This window comes from Cryptomeria japonica, chromosome 6, assembly GCF_030272615.1.
Source record: "Cryptomeria japonica chromosome 6, Sugi_1.0, whole genome shotgun sequence".
NCBI lineage: Eukaryota > Viridiplantae > Streptophyta > Pinopsida > Cupressales > Cupressaceae > Cryptomeria > Cryptomeria japonica.
The window spans coordinates 373289116-373313561 of record NC_081410.1 but is presented as its reverse complement, the minus strand read 5'-3'; the positions used below and the strand labels follow the sequence as shown (position 1 = coordinate 373313561).

The window sequence follows — 24446 nt, the reverse complement described above, 5'->3', positions numbered from 1 at the left end:
CAGGGTTAGTGAAGAATATTTGAGTTTTTGAAGGAGTTTAGAGGTTTTTTTATTTTACTAGCCATGCTATTTCATCTGTGCCAAGCTAGACCAATCTCGTTGGCTTTTTGTGATAGATTTCTTGAGTGATTTATTTTGTAAATTTTCTGTTTGAGGCCTTAATTTTTCCTTGCAGACCATACAGATTTGAAGGGACAATTTTAAAGATTGTTTGAGGCTGTACCATCATCACTGTTGGTCATACAACAGTCTTGGAGGTGGGCATGTGAACTTGTAGGTCAAAGTGCCTAGGGTTGAGGGCTTTCTACTCTTGCTAGGGAGGCACCAAGATCATGTTTAAAAGAATGAAGAATTTTTAGGGTGGTGAAATGACTGTAAGATGAGCTGTTAACATTATTGCTGCTGTACCTGTTGTACTGACAATGGAATTACCCCATTTCAGATTTGTGGTCTGATTTCTTATAACATTCTGTTATATCTACCCTTATTTCATGATCGAGAATTTTTTTAAGTGATTTTGTAGTGTTACGGGAGAACTTGCAGACTTGTGTGTGATAGTAAGTTTGTTGGGTGTTTATCCTCGCTATTCTGATTGCTACAGCATGATTTCAGATCATTACCATACCTGCAAGGTTCATTCCATGATATTTTGATGTGTTTGGGTGAAGTTTATGGTATTTTAAGGTGATGTTTATTGTCTATTTTTCAATGTTGGGACTTCCTGATTAGAGTTTCCAGTCTGATATTCTTCCCTTCCAGCGTTATTGGTTGAAGTTCTGAGCATATTTTATGAGAATTTTAATGTCTATATTCACATTTGGTATGTTGGGCTTGTGTTAGTGATCTTTTCGATGATGAACTCTTCCATTGTGGTTCTTTTCAACACTCTACAAACTGCAATAACATGAACCCCATGGTGCAAATGTGATATTCATTCTAACTTTTGGATCACACACCCCCCTTAAAGAGATCTCCCACATTGGGGTTTTTGGCAACACTCCACAAATTACATTAACATAACCTTGGTGATCCAAATGTGAATTTTGTTGAGACATGGACCAGCTAGGACTCGAACCTAGGACTTTCCATATGCTGCTGGAGTGCTCTACCACTGAGCTACTGGCCCCTCTTGGATCAATCCATCGTCGGTCCGGGTGTGCCTTATTTCCAACAACAACACCCTCCCTTAAGCCACACCTCTCGTGTGCTTGGGGCTCCTAGCCTGGACCTAGCTCTGATACCATGTTGAGAAATGGACCAGCTAGGACTCAAACATAGGACTTTCCATATGCTGCTGGAGTGCTCTACCACTGAGCTACTGGCCCCTCTTGGACCAATCCATCGTCGGTCTGGGTGTGGCTTATTTCCAACACCAACAAATTTCATCCCAAATTTTGGATCACATCTCCAAATTTAGAAGGCTTTTGGTCCCCAAAAGCTATGGAAATTCAATGAAAATGGGTTTAATCGACCCATCATCCATAACAAATGCCATCTTGCCTTGCACTACAAGATGAACATCACTCCCCAAAATAGCACTTCTCTGCTGTTTCAAGTTTACTTGATGCATCTGCAACCATTTTACATGCTACTCCTAAGAATGATCCCTCTTATTATTGAGACGCACACAACAAATACTGAGAAGGGGGAGGGTGAATCAGTATTTGAGAGTGTCAAAACTTTTGAAATCAACAAGTAGACAAAAAAAATTCAAAAACAAACCGCAAGAAGACAACACAAGTTTTTTTTGCGTGCAAAACCCTTTCGGGCAAAAAACGACGGCATCAGTAATCTTCCATTAAAACAAATGGGCACCAACCCAAAGATACAAATGTGAGCTACAACTCATAGTGGGCACCAACACTTCCAATACACAAAAATGAAGCACCAACTTCACTGAAACGAGACACCAGCCTCAGTACAACCAACTTCAAGTTATTGGATATTTGATAAAGTCTGTTACACAATCTACCTTCAAATTGTTAAAAAAAAAACCGGTACAACAAGACTTTTAACACAAAGCTCACACTCAAAAAGATCTCTGATCTTTTTTTATCACATACACCACGCTCAACCTATAGAACACAATCAAAACATGTAGGCCACGAAAGTAGTCTTCCCCCAATGTGTCCAGTCAGCTAAGAATAATAAAGATAGTCGACCTTATTTTTTTGTTTTTGAATGTGAAAGACGATTCAAGAACATGTCCCTATACCCCCACAACCCGAAATAAGTTTTTGAATTGAAAGACTTCAACCCACTCCCCATGGATACAATTGTGCAATCAGAGTTTCAACCACGCCAATGAAGGAATGAATAAAAAAGGTATCTCCAAGTATTACATGCTCTTTTAAAAGGGAATTGAAAGCCTTTTTAATTCCACGGCCTCTGCTATTATTAAGCACAAACTTCTCAACTTGAAAGGAATTTTCAATGCACCAGAACTCTAAAGCATCGCTAACTCAAAAAAAAAAAAGATGTGGCATAAAGAATATTCAACTCATGAGTTGGCATTACATCTAATTTGGCTACTGACAAGAGACAAGCAGGCACACAACTCAAGTTGGCAGGCACCCAAAAATCTCCAGTAGGTAGGCAACAAGTTAGCTGAAACAAGATAGCAAGCACTCAAGCTGCTCAACCAAGCACACAAGAAGACAACTCAACCAACATCCTTAAACAAACTGAATTCATCCTTTGGCATCAATGACAAATAATCCAACAAACTCCCCCTTTGTCATTGATGGCAACACTATCTCCAACTACAACCTCCTGAAACCAAGAAAACGAAATATATCTACATATCTCCCCTTGAGATCCTGCTCCCCCTTTGACATCAATGACTGATAGGAAGCTGCAAACAACCAAAGACTGACACAAATTTATAAACAAACCTGCAAACACTAAAAGGGGGCATAAAATAATACAATAGATAACTCCCCTTGAGCAGTACAACTCTTCAATGATAGACTCCTAACTTCTGTCTCAGCTTTTCAAATGTATCTCTTGGTAAGGGCTTAGTAAATACATTTGCAATCTGATCTGTAGTGGAAACATATTCAAGTAACCCACTGATTGCTAACTCGTTCACGCAAGAAGTAATACTTGATAGGAATATGCTTGGTTCTAGAGTGCAAAACAAGATTTTTAGATATGCTAATGGCACTTGTATTATCACAAAAGATAGAAATAGGCTGACTGAAATCTACCTTGATGTCTTTCAATATTTGCTTCATCCAAAGAACCTATGTGCAACGGGACACTGCTGCAATGTATTCCACTTCAGCTGTAATGTCTACACTTTGAAATGCAATTTAATGATAAATGATAATAATAAAATAAAAATAAAAATATAAAAGAATACAATTAAATATAATTAAATTTTAATTAAGTTAATGAATGGTCAAAGACATGAAATGAAAAGTTGTGACTCCCTCAAACATGAGATATAAAATGTGCAGAGAACCTCATTTGAGGGGATTATTTGGGGAATCAGAATTGTAGATCTGATATAAATAAGAAGTGCAGATCTGAATGTGAAAGGTTGTGTTCCTTTCAAAAGGTAGAACTAATGAAGAGTTGGACTCTTTCAAAGGGTGCTAATGGTGGAAAGGGTGTGTCTATTGTCAAAGGGGCATACATGATGAAGAGGTGTGACCTCTCCCTCATATTGGAGGATATAAAAAGGAGAAAGCCTCATTTGAGGACATTCAAGGGAGATCAATTTGAAGAATAATTTATTATTCTCAAAGGGTAGCAATGAATAGTGATGACTCATTTCTTATGAAGAGGTGTGACTTCCCACAAATGAAGATATAAAGAAGAGATTAATTTAAGTGAGAAGGGGGAATCAAAAGAACCATCCATAAGATCAAAGAAGACAAGAAAGTCAATGGGTCAATATCTAATATCAGAATTAATAAGGGTAAAAATTAGCAAACTTTAATATTTACAAGGGCAAGATTCATGGCAATCCCAAAAGGGGACATTACATCAGCTATAGAGAGAGAAACAAATGCTTGCTTTTTACTATGCCATGAAACCAAACACTTCCCAAGGAAGAAAGCACCTCCACTTGTGCTCTTCCTATCATCAACTGAGCCACCCCAATCTGCATCTGTATATTCTATAAGTAAGAAATCATTTCCACTAGGATACCAAAGCCCATACTCCATAGTACCTTTGAGATAGTTGAAAATTCTTTTAACTGCATGAACATGTGTTTTCTTAGGGGTAGCCTACTGCCTGCATTATATCAAGTCTAGTGGTTGTAACATACAATAAACTCCCTATCATAGACCTGTAAAGAGTTTGATTAGCATCTGAGGATTTGTCATCCTTACTAAGTTTGCAACCAATCACCATAGGTGTGCTAACAGGAGTACAATCTTCCATTTTAAACCTCTTCAACATCTCTCTAATGTATTTAGTCTGGGAAATAAAAATACCTTAGATTGATGAATTAGTAGCCCAAGGAAAAAAGATAGCTCTCCCAACATTGACATTTCAAACTCCATCTTCATGCTGGTAGCAAAGACTTTACACATCTGTTCGCAGCCACTACCAAAAATTAGATCATCAACATAAACAATTACGATCAACATATGTTTACCTTCCTCTTTAACATATAAGTTACTATCTGTTATGCCTCTTTTGAATCCCTGCTGCTACAAATAACAATCCAGCCTGTCATACCAAGCACGTGGTGCTTGTTTGAGTCCATAAAGAGCCTTCTTCAGCTTGCATACATAATCTTGATTTGCTGATAACACAAATCCATCAAGTTGTTCTACATAAACTTTTTCATTCAAATGTCCATTCAATAAGGCAGATTCAACATCCATTTGAAAAACTTTAAAACCTTTAAAAGAGGCAAAAGCTAAAAACATTCTAATTACCTCTAACGAGAATTAGGTGCAAAGGTTTTATTGAAATCTATACCTTCAACCTAGGCATAACCCTTACACACTAACCTTGCCTTGTTTCTTACCACTTGGCCATCCTCATTCAACTTGTTCCTAAAAACCCACTTTGTGCCAATCATGTTCTTGTCCTTAGGCCTTGGGACAAGTTTTCAAGTTTCACTCTTTTGGATTTGCTCCAACTCTTCTTTCATAGTTGCAACCCAAGATTTGTCTTCTACTGCTTCTTCAAAAGTTTTAGGTTCAATCATGGAGAGCAATGAAGTATCATCATCCTGATAATAGTTTACTTTTCTCCTTGTTGCTCTTGGTCTGTCCTCTTGTAAGATTTGATTGATGGGATGGTTCTTTTCAACAAATCTTGAAGTGGTCTTAAGAGAAGTTCTGATTGTAGATCTATTTCCTATTGGAATTAGGGATCATTGAGAGGGGGGGTGAATCAGTGATCTACCGGTTAATAGATTTTCAAACTTAACTTTCAACCACCGGATGCAAACACTCAAAACTAAGGTGCAAAAACATGAAACAAACAACCACAAGATCATAACATCGGTATTTTTACGTGGAAACCCAAATGGGGAAAATCGCGGTGGGATTTGAACCCACAATATTATTCCACTATGGCCAGTAGCAAAACAATATTACAAAATGGAAATGCACAGGCATTCAGGCACACTGCCTAGAGTTCACTGCTCAATTACAATAACCTGGAAGGCTACAACCCTCAGGGAAGTCTCACTGACTTACAAAGTTGTTACAGTGATGAATTAAAATGTATGAACTTTGAAATAACATCTACAATGCTTGGATGAGTTATGGTTGAGTGTTGAATACACTGATTGGATCACCTTCTCTGTTCTGCTTTGTTTAGCCCCGTACTCTGTCTCAGTCAGCTACCGGATCAAGAATGTCCACGTGAAACTGTGCCAAAATGGATTCTCGATCTCGCTCACATACAATCACACCTTTCATCAAAAAGATCACCCACACCAAACTTATATATCGACAACCACAAAATAGGATATTTACCATGTTGGCCTGAAGGTGTAATGTGTAGTCACATGTCGGTTTGACCGGGTCCAAAAAGATAAGTGTGGATCACCAAAACAATAGCAAAATGATGTGTCTATGTTGGCCCAATCAACAAGAACACGATTCAATGCACCACAATCACCAAAAAGCTTCTGGACCCAAGAATGCTCTGTGTTAATCAGCACCGGTTAACACACGCTTCCGGATAAGAAGAATTACGACTGCCGGATCGGATCTCCATGAAGAGTTGCCATCAATGACAACCCTAAACTGATAATCAGCAACCGGAAACCACCGGATGAGTGTCAATTGCCAACATTTCCATCATGTGAAGGTGTAGGACCAATTGATACATTTGCTGTTCTAAACTGGTTGTCTGCTGTTCCATCTTCAAAATGTGTACTAGCACCTTCATTTTGACTGTTTTCAGGGGTATTTCCACCATTGTTACTTGCTGTTCCAACTTGCACACTAGTAGAAGTTGTCTGATCAACACTTTCAGTCTCTCCATTTTGTAAATCATTATCACAATTTTGCAATTTCTTAGAAGAGTTAGCAATCTTATGAATTTTCACGTTAGTGCTCTAAACTATCTTATGCAATCTCTTGTAAAACACTTATAGGCTTAACTCTTTGAAGAATATCCTAGAAAAATATCCTCATCAGCTTTAGGACCAAATTTGCCGAAGTTATCCTCATCTCTTTTAATAGAACAAGGGCTGCCAAAATTTTTAAAATGCTTAGTAGATGTTGTCTTACCATTCCACAATTCATATGGCGACTTGTTGTGCTTAGCTTGAATCAAACCTCTATTCTGAATGTAGATGGTTGTATGAACAACTTCCTTCCAAAAACAATCACTCATTTTGGATTCATTCATCATGCTTCTTGCCATCTCTTGGACTGATTTGTTCTTCCTCTCAACCACCCCATTTTGTTGAGGTGTCTTAACAGCTAAAAATTGTCTTTTGATACCAAAATTTTCACAAAAGCTCACAAAATTATTTGAGGTAAATTCATCCCCATTGTCTGATCTTAGGCACTTAATTTCAGGTCCTTTTTATTTTCAACCAAAGCTTTAAAAGCTTTGAATTTCTTTGATGTTTTTGATTTTTCCTTCAAAAAAGTCACCCAAGTCATACGTGAGTAGTCATCAATTAAAAGCATAAAATATCTCACCTTGCGTACTTGTTGTTCTTGTAGGACCACACAAATTAGTGTGCATCAGCTGTAAAGGCATCATGCTTGAGTACACCTTTGATTTGAAACTCTAATGAGTTTGTTTACCCAATTGACAATCTTTACACATGGCGTTAGATGGTTTAGTAAGTTTAGGCGAGTCTCTCACCACCTCTTTCTTGTTGATCTAAATAAGATTATCAAGATTTAAATGACCAAATCTTCTGTACCACAACCAAGATTCATCAAGTAAACTCAAACAACAAGTTTCACTCTTAACATTAACAAGAATTTATAAGTTGTTCGCTGCCCTATTTGCATCAGCAATATGAACACCATCTTTACTATTTTTGCTACAATTAGAACTAAAAGTTAAACTATGTCCCTGATCACACAACTGACTAACATTGAGCAAATTGTGTTTTAAGCCTTCTACAAACAACACATTCTCAACTTTAGTTTTTCCATCATTCAACATAAGTGTACTTTTTCCAACCACCCTTGCAGATGAATTTCCTCCAAATCTTACCTTGCCATGATTGGATTTCTTGAGATTCAAGAACATACTCCCATCTTCGGTCATGTGTCTGGAGCAGCTACTATCCATATACCAAATATCTCTCATTTTGTGCAAAAAGAGCTGTTTGCACATTCAGAGACTTTGTTTCAGCCCCTTTCTCTTTCTTCCTCCACACTTTGGTTTCCTTAGCATTGTTCTTAACATCTTTGTTTGAGAAATCTGCCCTACCATTTTTACAAAACCTTGCACTATGTCCAATATTATTGCATTTGTAACAAACATAACTATAACTCCTCAAAGGGGCAGAGGAGTTCTAGTTCACAAATCTGAAATCATTTCTAAAAGACATTCTACAATTTATTGCTTTATGCCCAAAGTAATTACAAGCATAACAATATCCATTAAAAAAAGAATGATGAAACCTGGTTAGGAGTGCTTGTCTAGTACTGAAAGGCTGCTTGAAACCATTGCTTCTGATTTTTGTTGAAGAAAACTTTGAGCTATCACCATTAGTTTATATTGTTCTTTCTTTGTAGTCTTAGAGCTTTGACCTTTTTTAAGGCCAACTCCACATTTATCTAAAGATTGTTTTTGAGAAGATAGAAGATCATCCAAAGATAGTGAACTTTTTTGATTTATCTCTTCCTGGTTCAATAGTGTTGAGGATTTGTTTAACTTTCTGAGAGAGACAATTTCAGCCTCCAATCTATCACAACTTTCTTCCTTCAACTTAATCTAGTTTTTCAGATCCTCTTGTACCTTCTTAGCTTCTTCGATCTGAGTTTTCAGGTCATCTATGAGCTTGTTAGCATCATCTAGAGCTTGTGGTTTTCTTATTTTTTCTTCAATTTCTTCTTTGAGCAGCAACTTCAAATTTAGATTTTTCTTCTTAAGACTTTTAATCTCACTGAGAGCACTCAACAATTCTTGTTTAGGATCCCCTTCTCCATCGTCTTCATCAAATTCATCTTCATCTTCTTTATTTTAAGCATGAGTTTCTTCTAGAGCCATAAACAAAATCTCATCACTCTAAGATTTATCATCACTTCCTTTAGATGAATCACTTTCCTCCTTTGAATATAGATTGTTTTTGGATTTCCATGTCTTCTTGTCCTTTCCTTTGAAATTCTTTTTGCTGAAGTTAAGACTTTTTTTCATAATTGTTGTCTTCATTATTTTCATATGGACAATTGGCTGCAAAATGTCCAGCCTTTCCACAGTTAAAGCATTTAAGAGGCATCTTCTTCTTTTGTTTGTTGAATTCCTTCTTCACCCTTTTCACGAACAAAGGTTCATCTGAGTCTGAATCATCATCCAAACTGTCACTTGAAGCTTTCTCTTTTTGTTTGTGTTTCTTTGAAGCTTTGAAAGCGGTCTCCTTTTTTGAAGATTTTGTGTTTATTCTCATCTCGTATGCAATCAATATACCATGGAGCTTGTCAATGGACAATTTATCAAGGTCAACCATTTCTTCTATGGCTAAGATCTTCGCATCAAATCTTAAAGGTAAAGACCTTAAGATTTTCTGGATAACCAAACTATCCTCAACCTTTTCAACAAGACCTTTAAGAGAATTCACTACTCCATCTACTCTTAGAAAATAGGCTGCAACATTCTCATCATCATTCATTTTCAGACTTTCAAATTGCATCCTGTGAGTTTGAAGTTTGGCTTTCTTCACCTTTTCATCTACTTCATAAGCATTCTTGAGTTTATCCCACATAGCCTAAGCAGTATCACAGTGCGTGACTTTTTAACAAATTCAAATTCTAACAATCCACATAGTATAGCATTCATAGCCTTTGCATTGCTTTCAAATGCTTTCTTTTCATCAGTAGTGGAAGGTGGGTTTTGAGGAATTGTATAGCTAGTCACCACGCAATTCTAAACATCAAATCCAAGAGAAATTAAGTATGCTCATATTCTGACACATCAAAAGGCGTAGTTAGAGCCATCAAAGAGAGGAGCTCTATTCATTGCAAGACCTTCCAGAACATTCATCTTATGACCAAGTAGAAACAACCTTCAAGCTTTTAGGCTTTTGTAGAAGGTACTGGCTCTGATACCAATTGAGACACACATAGCAAATACTGAGAGGGGGGCCGTGAATCAGTATTTGAGAGTGTTAAAACTTTTGAAATCAATAAGTAGACAAAACAGGTTAAAAAACAAACAAGTTGAAGACAACACAAGTTTTTTTCTCATGGAAAACCTTTTGAGTAAAAAACCACGACATCAGTAATCTTCCATAAAAACAAATGGGCACCAAACCAAGGATACAAATGTGAGCTACAACTCACAGTGGGCACCAACCCTTCCAATACACAAAACTGAAGCACCAACTTCACTGAAATGAGACACCAACCTCAATACAACCGACTTCAAGGTATTGGATATCTGGTAAAGTCTATTACACAATCTGCCTTCAAATTCTTAAAAAAAAAAACAGGGACAACGATAAGACTCCTTAACACAAAGCTTGCCTTCCAAAAGATCTCTGCTCTTTTTTTTTTATCACATACACCACACCCAACCTATAGAACTGTAATGTCCCCTTCTCCGCAGTGATTAATTTTGTTGTCCGTTAGCCTAGTTCAGAGGCCCGTAGGCTAGTCGGGGGCAAAAATTAGGGTTTCCTATTTTCTAGGAGGATTCTTTGGTGTTTTCAGGGGGTATATGTGGGAGTTTGATAGTTTGGATTCTGGATTCCTTCTGGGTTTTCAGAGAGCTTCAAGATGGTTCGACATGCATCTGCATCGAGTGACTTTTTCCAGACTTACTATTTTTAGTAAGTGCGGCGACGACTCAGAATGTGGTTAAAATCACTTTGGAAACACTTACTATTTTTAGAAGTTCTATTTTTAGCAGAATGTCAACAGGCCTGTTCAGATGGCTATTTCTGGCAAGTTAGTTTGAGCAGTTGGTCTTCCAGCATCTTTTGGTGCTATTCTTGGCAAGGATTCTGCAGCTCAGCTTAGTGGCTATTTCTGGTAGGATCTTGTATTCACTCAGATGACTATTTTTAGCAGTTCAGTTTAGAGTCCCAACTCAGTTTAGTTTTGGTGATTTCTAGCACTTCAATCTCCAGCTAAATTTGGCAATAATCAGTATTTGAGAAGGTAATTTTAATATATTAATACCGTAGGCTTGAGGTATTAATATTTGATTATTTTATGGATGGACGACTAAGGGAGAAAATATTAATTTTATCCTAATTCTATTTGGGCGAAATTTGCATATGACTTCAAGGGGGTCATCATGGTGTTAATAATTAAATTATAACTCAAGGCAAATGGGACGATTTTCTAAGTATATTGCCTTAGTAATATTTTTTATTTGGAAGTCATAGTTGGGTGCCCACTTTACACTTTATTTTATGACACTTATATTTATTAAAAAGGGCGATTTTGGGTGAATGTGAAATGGGCGAACTTGTGCAAGGAAATTAAATGAAATGCAATGCCAAATGTGGATGAAATGGAATGGCATTTGGTTTGGGCGTATTTGGAGTGCATTTGAATTTGAATTTAGTTGGCAAAAAGTTATAAATAAGTGACTTGGGCTCTCATTTTGGTATCTCAGACAATTTACACCGTTATGTTGTCAGATTGACTCCAAATAATCTTTGAGGGTGAATACCTCCTAGGGCTCTTGACAGACTTCGAGTGTGAGACATCACTCCTAGCTATGGTTGAATCTTCTGAATGTGTGGTTCGATTTCAGTGTGCATTTTCAGATTTCCAATGTGGTGTGGTTTTCAGTGTGTTGCGGATTTCAGTGTTGCTGGTTTTTGGTGTGGCTGTAGCACGTTTTAGTTTATAACTCTCAGTTCGTGTGTCAAATCATTTTGGGTAGTGGCTCGTTCTCTTCCTATGCTACAAGCGATCAAGTTTGTAAGTTTGTAGAGCTTAATGTTGAGTATTTAATTTTTAAATGCAAATCATACTTCTTTCCTAGCCGTACTATGCTGGGCTGCCTGGGAATGCATGCATAAATTCATTTGGGGGTTTTGGGTGCAGTTTGTTGGTTCTAATCTCATCGCCTGTCTTGTATCTCTCATTTGCATCCGTTTGGGGGTCATTTCGTTGAGTGTGAATAGAGTTACGAGTATTTTGTGAGTTTCTAGGCTGCTGGTCTGTGTGTTTCCAGCGCATGGGTTGCATATCAAAATCTGAAAAATTGTTAGTTTGGAGTGTTTCCTTGTGTGGAGTTGGTTTTAGAGTGTGTGGGTTCTTTGGAGTGTGTTTAGAGATAATTTGAGTGTGTGGGGGGTGATTTAGAAGTGTTTGCGAGGATGTTAATGTTGCTGGTTTGTATTTCCAGCCTACTGTTCATTCATATCAGATTTAGTTTTTTGGGGTTGAAGCTGGTTTTCAGGTGTGTGAGTCTATGGGTGTGGTGTGAAGAGTCTTGGTAATAAGTTGCAGATGTTAGTTTGGGTTTTGGCATTTGAATATCCATGATGAATCATATTGTAATGCTTGTTAGTAGTACTAACAACAATTTATTTGAACTCTCTTAGTCCCACTGCATAAGTGGAAGAGGATGGCCTTGCCGCCTAGTTTGGACAATAATTCTAGTAATTTTGTAATCCATGTTTGCATTGAAAAGATGATTAGTATACTTGGATTGTTGCTCTTTGGCCCATTGCATAAGTGGAAGAGGCTGGCTTGCCGCCTTCTTATCTATTGTAATTTTGTCCTCCCGTTGAATAAGCGGTTGAGTTGATTGTAATCTCATTTTCATTCCTCCCGCTGAATAAGTGGTGGAGTTGATTGCTATTTCATTTCTAGTCCTCTCATTGCATAAGCGGTAGAGTGGTTGTTCTTCAGTTTCTTGCATCATCCTTGGCTGGTTTACCGCCAAGTGATTTTTAATATTCTCCATATCTTGCTGAAAAGTGGAAGGGGCTAGCTTGCCGCCCAAGCGTTGTATCATTTCTAGTTGTTTGAAGCTAACGATCCCCTCAACACCGTATGCTCTCACCTTCCCATATTGGACACTTGGTGATCAGAAAGTGGAAGGGTTACAATTTCAGCATTATTGTATCTTGATTTCTTGACCTTAACAGGTTCTTGTTGTGATTGTAATTGGAAAAAAATTGTGGGGATATTACAAGAACACAATCAAAACATGTAGGCCACAAAAGTCGTCTTCACCTAATGTGTCCAATTAGCTAAGAATAATAAAGATAGTCAACCTTTTTTTTTTAATGTGAAAGATGATTCAAGAAGATGTCACTATACCCCCACATCTCGAAATAGATTTTTGAATTGAAAGACTTCAACCCACTCCCCAGGGATATAATCGTGCAATCAGAGTTTCAACCACACCAATGAAGGAATGATAAAAAACGTATCTCCAATTATTACATGCTCTTTTAAAATGGAATCGAAAGCCTTTTTAATTCCACAACCTCTGCTATTATTAAGCACAAACTTCTCAGCTCGAAAGGAATTTTCAACGTACTAGAACTCTAAAGCATCGCCAGCTCAAAAAAATGATATGGCATAAAGAATAGTCAACTCATGACATGGCATTACATTTGATTTGGCTGCTGACAAGAGACAAGTAGACACAACTCAAGTTGGCTGGCTCCCAAACACCTCAAGCAAGTAGGCAACCAGGTAGCTGAAACAAGCTAGCACACAAACAACCAGCTCAACCAAGCACTCAATCGGCTCAAGTTGCTCAACTAGGCACACAAGAAGACAACTCAACCAACATCCTTAAACAAACTCAATTGAGCCTTTGACATCGATGACAGATAATCCAACAATTATTCCCAACACCAACTTCCTTCTTAAGGACAAACCTTCCGGTTGCACTAATCAACTTTTGGAAATTTCAAGTACTTGACAATGAACCTATTGGGACTCAATCTGATAATGTCAAAAGTTGCTCACGTTCCAACCCCCTTGTGCATTTTTCCTTATTGTATCCATTACTTATAACCAATTTAAGAAACTTAAAAATCTTCAAATGGGTCTTCATTTGGTCATTGTTCTTATATGTAATTCCGCATCATCCCCCATGCTCCTATCAATTGTTGGAAGTTGCAAAAATCCAAAAGGGTTCTAAGTTTGGGAAAATTTTGGTCATTTTCGTCAATTTCTAGTGAGTTGTAGAGTTTATGTGGACTACTAGACATCTTCTACTTGTTCAATATCTTGTCTTGACCACCAATTCTTACAAAGAAGTTTCAGTAAGTCCATTGGGTCCTGTCTTCCCCTTCATTTTCCTTTGTTTTTTCATTTGTAGATTTTTGACAAACATCCAAACTTCTCTTTCTTAACCTCTTGTCCTCTTCCCCATCCCTGCTTTCTCCTATCGACTTGCTTCCTTCCCTCTTTCCTTCTTGTGGACTTATTGAGGTCTTTTGGACTCCTCATGCCATACATTTCCACCTTGGAACATTTAAGCCATCCAATTCTGTTATCATTTCCTACATTCCTTCCAATTCCTTTCTTGCATGCATTTCTTCTAACCTCCTCTAGTTCTACCTCCACTTCCCTTCATCAGTTCCAAATGTTTTTCATGCACCCTTTCCAATCCCTTGGTCAAAGTTCTAGTAAACTTATTTTGTTTTCCCTTCACCTCCTAATCTCACAACGTCCCATCTTTCCATCTATTCCCACATTCTCTCTGATACATTTCATGCAGACTTTCAAATGGACACTTCCATCCCAATTTCCCATTAGGACTTCCACTTCCAACCTCCAATTCTGCATCAAGGTACCATAAAATGTTCCAATGTTTTTGTCAATTGTTTCTTCTTCTGCAGAAATGATGCTGATTTCCAAACTTCCAGTCTTCTATCCAAACATCTCCTAAACTCCAGTTCCATAATTTTTTCCCCACATTTCTTCCAAATCACTCCATTTGCTTACTTCATCCATCTCTAGACTTTCAATGGACACCCAAGCTTCCATCCCTATGTTTATTCTTGACCTCCAATCCAGACATGAAACCTTAGATTTCTTGTTTTAACCTCTTGTCCATCATCAAATTTCCACATTTCTTTCATTTTTGCCTCTGTCATTTGCGAGATCTTCCTAGAGAACCATTAATGGATGATTTGACTTCTGCAACTACTACAAGATGTTTTTCCTGCTTAGAAACCATTGTTCATCCCGAGGGTGTAAATCTATGGGTAATTTCAATGGTGGATGATGTAATACAATTTGACATGAATGCGGTGATTGAGTTTTAGTTGTCGATGTCTGCTTACAAGTTCCAGATTGACCATTCCAGAGATTCCATGGGATTTGACTTGTCTTGCATGCCACATTTATTATCTCTCGTTCTTTATCGAATTCTTTGTAATGTCTCTTTTTTGGTCCATCCCAACATTCTTGGAGAGCACCAACTTTATTGGAAAGGTATCCTGACAATCTCAAAGAGTTCTGAGAGCACAGATGAATACAATGGTACTTTTTGTGTGTAGATCCAACATCTTGGGGGCACTCCACACTTCTTCGAGAAGTCTGTCATCTTGGGAGAGTGCTGATTTCCACGAAGGCAAATATCTTATGCACTTAAGATATTGGTGGTGTGTCCAGAATTCATATTTTGGTCTATTTAATATTTTTCATAACTTTGGTGGTTGTGTGAAAAATGATTAAATATGTAAGTTGTCATAAAGTAGAAAATTTAAAGACAACTTATATTTAATTATCTTAAAGGGGGTTAGTCTATGGAGACATAAAAGTGACTTATTTTTGGGCTCAAAAGTAAAGTTGAATTGGAAGGTCATTTCAGGTGGGAAATTAAAGGTTATGGAAAATAATATTTTATTATTTTTGGAAAAGGTATATAAAGAGGAGAATTGAGGAGGAAAATTCATTGTTGACATTGTCTACCTTGGGAGGAAAACACTATGGTGAACTTGGGTTCAAGGATGGAAACACTCAGCCAATCTACATGCAAATTCATACAAGATTCATAAGTGTGCTTAAAATTGGTGATTCCAAAGATTTATTGAAATATTTTACAGATCGAATAAAATGTCAGTATTAGAGAATTTGTCTACGTACTATTATTGCCAATTTCAATTGTGAGATTTATAGAATACATATAAATATACAAGTAGATATTTATAGAATATAGTAGAGCAGTTATGGAGGTTTAAAGAATTCTATAGAGGTCATAGCACCTTATTTGGACCAGCCACACCTTTTTCCTTGTTTGGGAGGCTGCATGGGAATTTAATCAATATTTAGTGCTGGGTTTGTAGAAATAATTTGATGGCCTATCCTAGCTACACCCTTATTGGCTAATAATAACACCAAATTTAGAATCGAAACATAATAAAAATGAGTCGCCTCACTTTATAGGAGACATGAGGTGTTGAGGAAAGAGATGTTGGAGATATTTGTGGTCATGGGTGAAAAACACACAAAAATACTGAGAAGGTGGCGAGGCGGGGGTGAATTAGTATTTTAAACTTTTAAAAACAAGAAACCACATAAAAGTTTGAGAGGAAATATCAAGATGCAAACACCAAATTTCACGTGGAAAACCCTTTCGGGTAAAAAACCACGGCACACAATAGCTTTAAAAAATTTATCCAAACTATGACATTTTGACAATGCACCGTGATAGTATCCGTTTTAAACCTCAGCACTGTCGCCAAACAAAATGACCATCATACACAGAATAACAATTATCGCATGTCCTAAATCAACTCGTATCTTTTCTCACAACAACATGATCTCAAAAAGGTCTTATAGCCAAAGAAAAAAAAACGATAGTTCCAAAAAAATTTTCTTAGTGTCACTGCCGTATTTTTTTTCTCCAGCACAAAATTGGATGTATAAGTCAATAAATTCTCATGGCATATACTCAAAAAAATGTGAGATAAAAACGTGTTGTCAGCAAAAACCATGTTCATACTCCGAAAATAGTGTCACGTATTTTCCAATACGATACCACGTATGCTCTGAAATGATTAAATTGAGTGAGTGTACTGCGCATGGTGTCCATAAGATGTGACCATATGTAGCCTCCACTATAGTCCCTGCTGCCCTACAATTTTTAGCATTGTCAGTTACAACTTGGACAACATTTTGAGGCCCCACCATGTCAATTTTCGATACCCTTTGGTTTGGCTATAAGAAAGTCCTCTTGAGGTGACCAAATAGAGCCCCAATATACTACATCAAGACCTCACACTCCATGACATCTTTCCCATGCTGCATTGCTCTCTTCCTAAATTCAATAGTAAAGCATGAACACTTTGTCCTTGCAATTGCTTCAAATAATACCATTCTATTGCCCCTTTCTTCCTTATAACCAGTCAATTATAAGTGTTTGTGAAACAGACCCGCAAAATCACTCCACTTGGAAATTGGTGCCACTTTTCACATTTTCAAAGAGTGCACAACTCTCATACCATGTGAGAGCGTGCCTGGCAAACTTTAACATTGTGAAAAGATTTTGGTGATTCAAAGACATTTAACAACTGTTGTTTAATATATAATTTGTATAACAATATCAAATACAATAATTAATCATATAATATGAGTTATTTATTTATTGAAACTTTGAACTCTTTTTTTGGTTTATTAAGTGCATTGAGCTCTAATGTTGATCAATATATAAAGTAATTGGTAATATGGTCCACATGTTCAATTTTAAAAAATTATTTGTTTTTTAATGTTCAATAAATTTGCTGAGTTATTGCCAAGTTTTCCCCGAATTTATTAAGAAATTTGTATCAATCGAGTATTTGTTGATTCTGAGTTTTCAAACTATAATTATACTAACACAGATAAGCCATGTTTGGCATTGACTCAATGACGGAAACCAGCCACCAGCATGACCTTCTTAAGAATCTCTGGCCAAGTAAGAGCGCTCAAAAATTTATGTTGAGCGTTAAAGTCAAAACCCTACTATTTAACAGATTGGACTAGTCACAATCATTTGCAGAGAAATTATTTTCAGTTGATTTCCTTGCTTTTAAGCTCTTAAGATCATATCTAATATCTTCGAAAAGAAATTGCAGAATAGCCTTATGAATTTGTCCATGTAGCATTGAATCATGGTCATGGAAGGCTTAAACAAATTGATCACACCATGAACAAATTGATCACATTACCAAAAGTATACAAAATTGAAAAATTGGAAACAAATTTCTCACATTCTCTATTGAATCCATCCATGGTTAGGCCTCCAGGCCTCCAAGGGCCTTTTCATTCTCAACATGGCAAGTGGAAACCTTGTGAGTAGACCTTCATTACATTTAGCACATTACACCAATTTAACCCATTTCAGTTCCAAATGACAAATCATATGAATTATTTTGAAGTTCTCCCAATTCTAAATGCTCATCGTCAACTAAATTAACTGGATTCATATATTTCTTCCTCAATCTGCTTTATATTCACTTACTTTATTGTAAATTTTATTTGCACAGTCCCTTATAGTTACGACAAGACCGTACCTCTTCTTATTTATTTTCCCCATGCATTAACATTCTTTCAAACTGATTGTCCAGTAGTTCACAAAGGCCTTCAATGCTACCAAGCAGGCCCATGCAATCAACTCCACACGGCACTAATTTACTTACATCGATGGATCTAGATTTAAACTTGGGCTTCTATCTCCCACATACCCTAATACACTAAGATAAATGATACTTTGCTATGTGCTTTTAGAACATATTCTCAAGATGTAATGCGAGAGGAATTAATTTATTTAGGGAAGAATGATCCAAAAAAAAAATTCGGAGAGAGCTTTGGAGGGAGCTTCAACAAAGGAAACAGCACAGAGAATAACATTACAGCTAATCAATGGCTTGCATATGAAATGCACCTTTATGAGCACAAATTATAGTTGGAGGCACCTCCCACAATCAAGGCAACACAATTATTTTCTTTGCAAGAAGTTGAAGAATGTATTAAGAAGATGGCCACAAATAAGGCTTGTGACATGGCTGAGTTACAGGCAGAATACTTAAAATGATGAAAGAACATCCTCCTCATAACAAGAACATTTTCAATAGCATCATTCAACTTGGGTTTCCAATTGATTGGACAACCAAACTAGTGATACCTCTTTTGATAGTAGTGATGTAAACAAACTGTGGGTGGCCATATGTGAGCAAGGCAATAGAGCCGTACAAAAGGAAGGACCACACGCTGTATGGGGGAGTGGAAAAAAGTAAGCTGTACGGAGAAGATGAAGTACTATCCAAGCTCGGCAAGTCATATGCAAGGGAGTCGTATGAGGGAAGAACACCATACGTAAGGAGTATACCATATGAGAAGAGACCGTACATAGGGAGAAGCAACCAGCCAAGTGTGAGAACAAGTAATCTGTATGACAAACAGAAAGCACACAGTTCGTACAGAGGTGAAATCGGAGGAAAGAACATACCGTATGTGGGAGAGGATGAGGTGCCGCATAAGCCGTACGTGAGAGAGTCGTACAAAAGGAGTACACCATACGTGCAAGTGGGGAGGAGGCTGTACAAAGATAACATAAACAAGCCGTACGGAAGGAAAACCCGCATGCCATCCAAACGGGGAGATAGTAAGTCATACAAGCATGAAAGAACGTACATGGAGCTAGTTCACATACTGTACGGACAAAAGAAGAGGATGCATGGGTTGAGGCCATACACAAAGCCGCACATGACGATAGAGAAGGCAAGTTCATATGAGGTAGAGAAGCCGTACGATATAGAGGAGGCATACTTGAATTCAAAGATACCATACGGAAATACTAAACAGTACATAGAAAACCAGTCAAGCCCGCACGTGAGGGATGAATCAATGCCACGAGTAAAAGTTGCAAGCTGTACATGGAAATGCCATTTGGGCAATGGTTTAACACTGCAAAATCTCTATTTTCTGACTTCATCAACATTGTCTTTGGCGTCTTAAAAAATCAGAAAAATGATGTGTGCCATGGAATTTCGTGTGGTTCTGAAGGTCTTAATTTGTGCTTGGCAATGGAGGCGCTACCCCTCAACCCTGCAAGGAGTGCTGCCCCCAAACCCCTGTTGGGGGTGTTGCCTCCAAACCCCATTTGATTTGGTAGGTACGATACAAGTTGGCGTTGTCCAGTCCAAGTTATTGTCTGTCATTAGTCTTCCCAAATATTACTTGATGTTTACTTGTCGTCTGGAAGACGACTTTTTCTTTTAGGGGGATGATGTAGATGACATAAAATGCTTATTGTTATGTTTGATGATTTTGGTTACTCGACAATGTATTAATTAATTGTATTAAGTGGGTTGTCACTCTCGGGTAGTTATGTGTTGGTTGGTTGATGGTTGTGTACCTCTCAGCAACCGTCGGGTTCTTTAAATATGTTGTGTACCCCCAAGGAAGGTAGTACAATATAATCAAGTGAATTGTAATCCTTGGCCGACCATCTCTGATCTTCTTCTCTGTAATAATTGTATGTGTGAATAAAGACATTTTATTGCTGTGTCTGGAATGGGTTGTCATGTATATTATTATTTCCTGTATTTAATTTATCAGTTGTAGCGGTAAACAATACCCAAGCATTTTCAAAATTTATAAACCCAAAAATACTTTAAATATTATACTCCATGTTATTTACACTAAACATGGGTTCAAATTTTAGAGGGAAGGATAACACGAGGACTCAGAAGCTGGGTATAGGCTCAAAAAAAGAAGGAACATTTAGGAGCAAACACAGATCCAGGAATAAAAAATACAAAAGTTCAAGGATGCAGAAGACGTGCCAACAGGTCTATAATAGAGCTCAATTTAATTACTTTAAATAGTTAGTAGTTAAGGAAGGGAGCTTATGGATAGTAGTTTTCACTACCTTTCAACCGTCTACACAATATACATTGTTGTCCAATGATGCATCTGGAGATGATTTCCTGAACATCTACGTACACCATTCTAAACATGCTCCACCATGTACATCTTGTTCCAGAGGCACAAAGCATATTTGCATTGCAGCTTCATTTTTTTGTCGAAATTGTTTAGGTAATAGTTTATTTATGTATGTATCATGTATGATTTACATGTTGTTTTTCATCTTCTATGCTATACTTTACCACAATTAAGATAAGGAAGATCATATTCTTTCAAAGTTTTCTTTCTGGAGATTGGGATCTTCCATATGCTAACCTGGAGATAATCTATTTTCTCTCCTATGGATTGAGAAAGTTTGTGTTGGAGAGTAACTCAATGCAAAGGCTAATAAACTCAATGTAAATCTGTAATGTTGTTAATAATGAAATGACCAGTAAATCCATTAAAACTAAATAATGTTTTTTTATCCAGTAATAGGCAGTTATAAATGATTTTGGTTTCACTTTGCATGCTTTTTCCTTGCAGGAAGAACTCTTGCTTGAGCACTTCAAAGATTTGATTCGATTTGTGAAGACACGAGCTGGTATGCATATTATGTAAATCTCAATATCATGTCTAGTTTCAAATAACCATAAAAGCAATTCATTGACAGGTGTTGTTAGTGGCAGGTGAAGAAGCAAGTTCTACTTCTGAAAGGCCTGTGACAGTTGAGGAAGTAGAACCTCTAGTTAAAGACTTTGCTAGCCGCTGGAAAGGAACCATTGAACTTATGCATAGAGATGTAATTACATCTTTCAGTAATTTTCTTTGTGGTATGGAGATCTTGAAAGCTGCACTAACCCAGTTGTTACTATACTACACCAGACTTTCAGATTGCATAAAGCGAATAGGAGGGAGCTCAGCTCTGAACAAAGAACTTGTGTCAATCTCCTCCATTATGTATGAAATAAAGAAGTATTCTAGAACATTTTGATCTGTTGAACACCATTCACATGACTAAACCCATGTATCCTTCATACTTATTCATATCATTTCTTCTAACATTAATATTGCTAGAGTTCAGAGCTTCATGGTTGAGTTTCCTCGATTATTGAATGAAATCTCTGTTTATTAAACTGATTGCCTCGGATCAGCAATTTGTTCTTGTCATTGCTGTTTTAACATAAGTTAAAATTCTAATTTCGCTAAGTTTATTTTGTCAGAAATTTAGAACATTCATCTTTAATAATTGTTCTACATATGTTCTGCACTTTCTAGTTCTATCGTATTTTCATAATTGTTGATTTGCGAAAGCCTTGGAATAAATGATGCTTAAAATTTTTATTTCCGATTTTGAAGATGGGGGATTTGTATTGAAGCTTTTCCACAGATTTATGCTATTATATTCTAGATTTTCACATTGCCAAAAGCTCCTCAGTTTATATTGTTCTTGGTTTTGATTTTCATCAACATATACAAAATGAAGGTCGTAAGCTTCTTCAACTAAATGTGGCAGGATCTACTGTAAATATTTTGTAGGAGCATTGCGTCCCCTTATAGTATTTCTACTCTTTCATCGTTCTTTAGAGCCTAATTTTATTTGCTAATGCAATAAGCAAGAGAAACATTGAAGATGCCCTAGTCTACTAGGTCATAAATTAAGATTCTATTCTTTGCAAAATTTACTTGGGCAAAATTATATAACAAATTTTTAATATTTAATAATTGTGCTATACATGCTTCATTGAAGGTATCAAAAAAATTTCAAACAAATTTCTAATGATGATTGGAGGATACATCAAAATACATTGATCAAACTACATAGGACTCAACTAATTAATCAACTACTAACAACTAATTTCCAAAACTGTCTTCTCATAAAAACTAATAAACTCACAATGTTTATTATCTTACATTTTCTCCAGCAATGGACATTGCAAGAAAACAAGAAAAAAAAAGTTCATTAAATATCCCACTTCTCCTCCATAATGAACATTGGGAAGAACATTAAGTAAACTTTGAAGTGTTTGAAAGCAATCACAAGTAGAAGGCTTTGTGAAAATATAAGCAATTTGTGTCATAGTCGGACAATATACAAGTTCAACCAACTCATGAATATAGTGGTGTTGGATGTCAATTGTTTAGTCCTACCATTGAACACAATTTTTTTACTCATTTGAATATTACTCTGAGTGTCACAATACAACTCTATGGGAACACCACAGAGTTCTACATCTTGTAACATCCTCAACTAAACAACTTGACAAGCAATAGAAGTGGTAGTTTTGTACTCAACCTTCACAGTAGAAAGAGATACAAGGGGTTGTTTCTTGATGTCCAAGAAATGGCTGCAAAGCCAAAACTAAATGTATAACTAGAAGTAGACTTCATCTATAGAGCCTACCTAATCAATATCAATATGTCTAACCAACTTATTCTACTTGGAATGTTGAAAATAGATAACACAATACATTGTTCCTCTAAGATACTTGAGAATTCTTTTAGCAACAACCCAATGTGTTTCCTTAGGTTTGGAAATGAACCTAGAGATCAAGCTTATTGCATATATGATATTAGGTCTATTAGTAATCAAATAGAGAAAACTTCCAACTAATTGTTCAGAGAGTGGAACTCATTGAGGTTGAGACCACAAGATTGCAATCTTCCATATGAAACATCTAAAGAATATTTGAAACATACATGTGCTTGAACAAAAATATACCATTTATATATTGCCAAACTTCAAGATGAAGAAAGTAACACAAATTTCCTAATTCAGTCACTTCAAAGTTTGAAACCACGGTTGCTCTAGATTTAGGAAACAAAGATGAATTATTCCAAGTGTATATGAGATCATCTACATATAGAACAACAATTAGAATATCCTCACCAAAATGTTTAATATAAAGATTAGGATCAAACTAATTTTTTACTAAACTTTTTTTTTTGTTGAAGATAAGAATCAATTTTGGAGTACCATGCTTTGGGTGCTTGTTTTAGATCATATAAAGTCTTCTTCAATTTGTAAACAAAATTCTCTTTGGAATGAACTTCAAAATATTAAGATTTAAAAATATAGAGTTGTTCATCAATATAACCATTCAAAAATGCACTTTTAAATCCATTTGATAAACATTCCATCCATATTGAGTAGCTAAAGACAAGACTATTTAATAGTATCCATCTTGGCTATAAGAGCAAAAGTTTTGGTATAGTCGATGCCTACCTATTTAGTGTATCCTTTTGCACCCAACCTAGCCTTATATTTATCTATAGTCGCATCATAATTATATTTAGTTTTATAAATCCACTTTGTAACAACATCCATCCTAAGGGGCAATTTGACCAACTCCCAAGTGTCAATTCACTTTTCATGTCGTCCATTTCACTTGCATGGCTACTATCTACGCTTCTTTTGCATTGTCTTTTGCAAAATATTCTAGCTTGTCATTTTGCATAACATGAGTCATGAGAGCATAGTCATGAACTTATCAATGGGATAGTCATTTGATAAAAAATAATATTCAACATGAATAATGGGGGATTATTTTTCTTAGTTCCTCTTTGTTATTTATGATACCTTCTAGTCTCCATAGTTAAGGATAAAGGTTCTACATTATCAATGACTTTTGTTTCATCAAAAAAGTAGATGAGAGTCCTCTTCACCTACATCATTCATGGTTAGATTTTTTTCAAATCAATCTCAGTGTTCTTAGCCTCTTCGCTAGAAGTATACTATGCTTTTTCATCAAATATAGCATCTCTACTTATGATTAATTTCCTATTGACATGATCATATAATCTTTAAGTTTTTTTTTCATTACCATAACCAATAAAATGCATTTGAGACACTTTTCATCCAACTTTGTTCTTGTTTCCTTCGAAATATATGCATAAGAAACACAACCAAACACCTTAACATGAGCTAAACATGGTGTAAAACTTGGCTAAGCTTGTTCATTTTGTGAACAACTTTCGTAGGACTCCTATTTACCAAATAAATTGTAGTAGTGA

General features: G+C 36.4%; 1 protein-coding gene across 2 annotated transcripts in view; it reads left to right on the top strand.

Annotated features, from left to right (window-relative positions):
- Positions 1–21641, top strand: part of LOC131072217 (vacuolar protein sorting-associated protein 52 A) — a 159606-nt gene extending 137965 nt beyond the window's left edge. The window contains exons 19-20 of one of the 2 annotated variants that reach the window (XM_058008311.2): positions 20979–21036; positions 21116–21641. In XM_058008311.2, the coding sequence (XP_057864294.2) occupies positions 20979–21036; positions 21116–21426 (369 nt within the window). In that variant the 3' untranslated portion in view covers positions 21427–21641. The remainder of the gene's footprint in view (positions 1–20978; positions 21037–21115) is intronic. The other variant, XM_058008312.2, reaches the window with a different exon arrangement.
- Positions 21642–24446: the final 2805 nt, after the last annotated feature.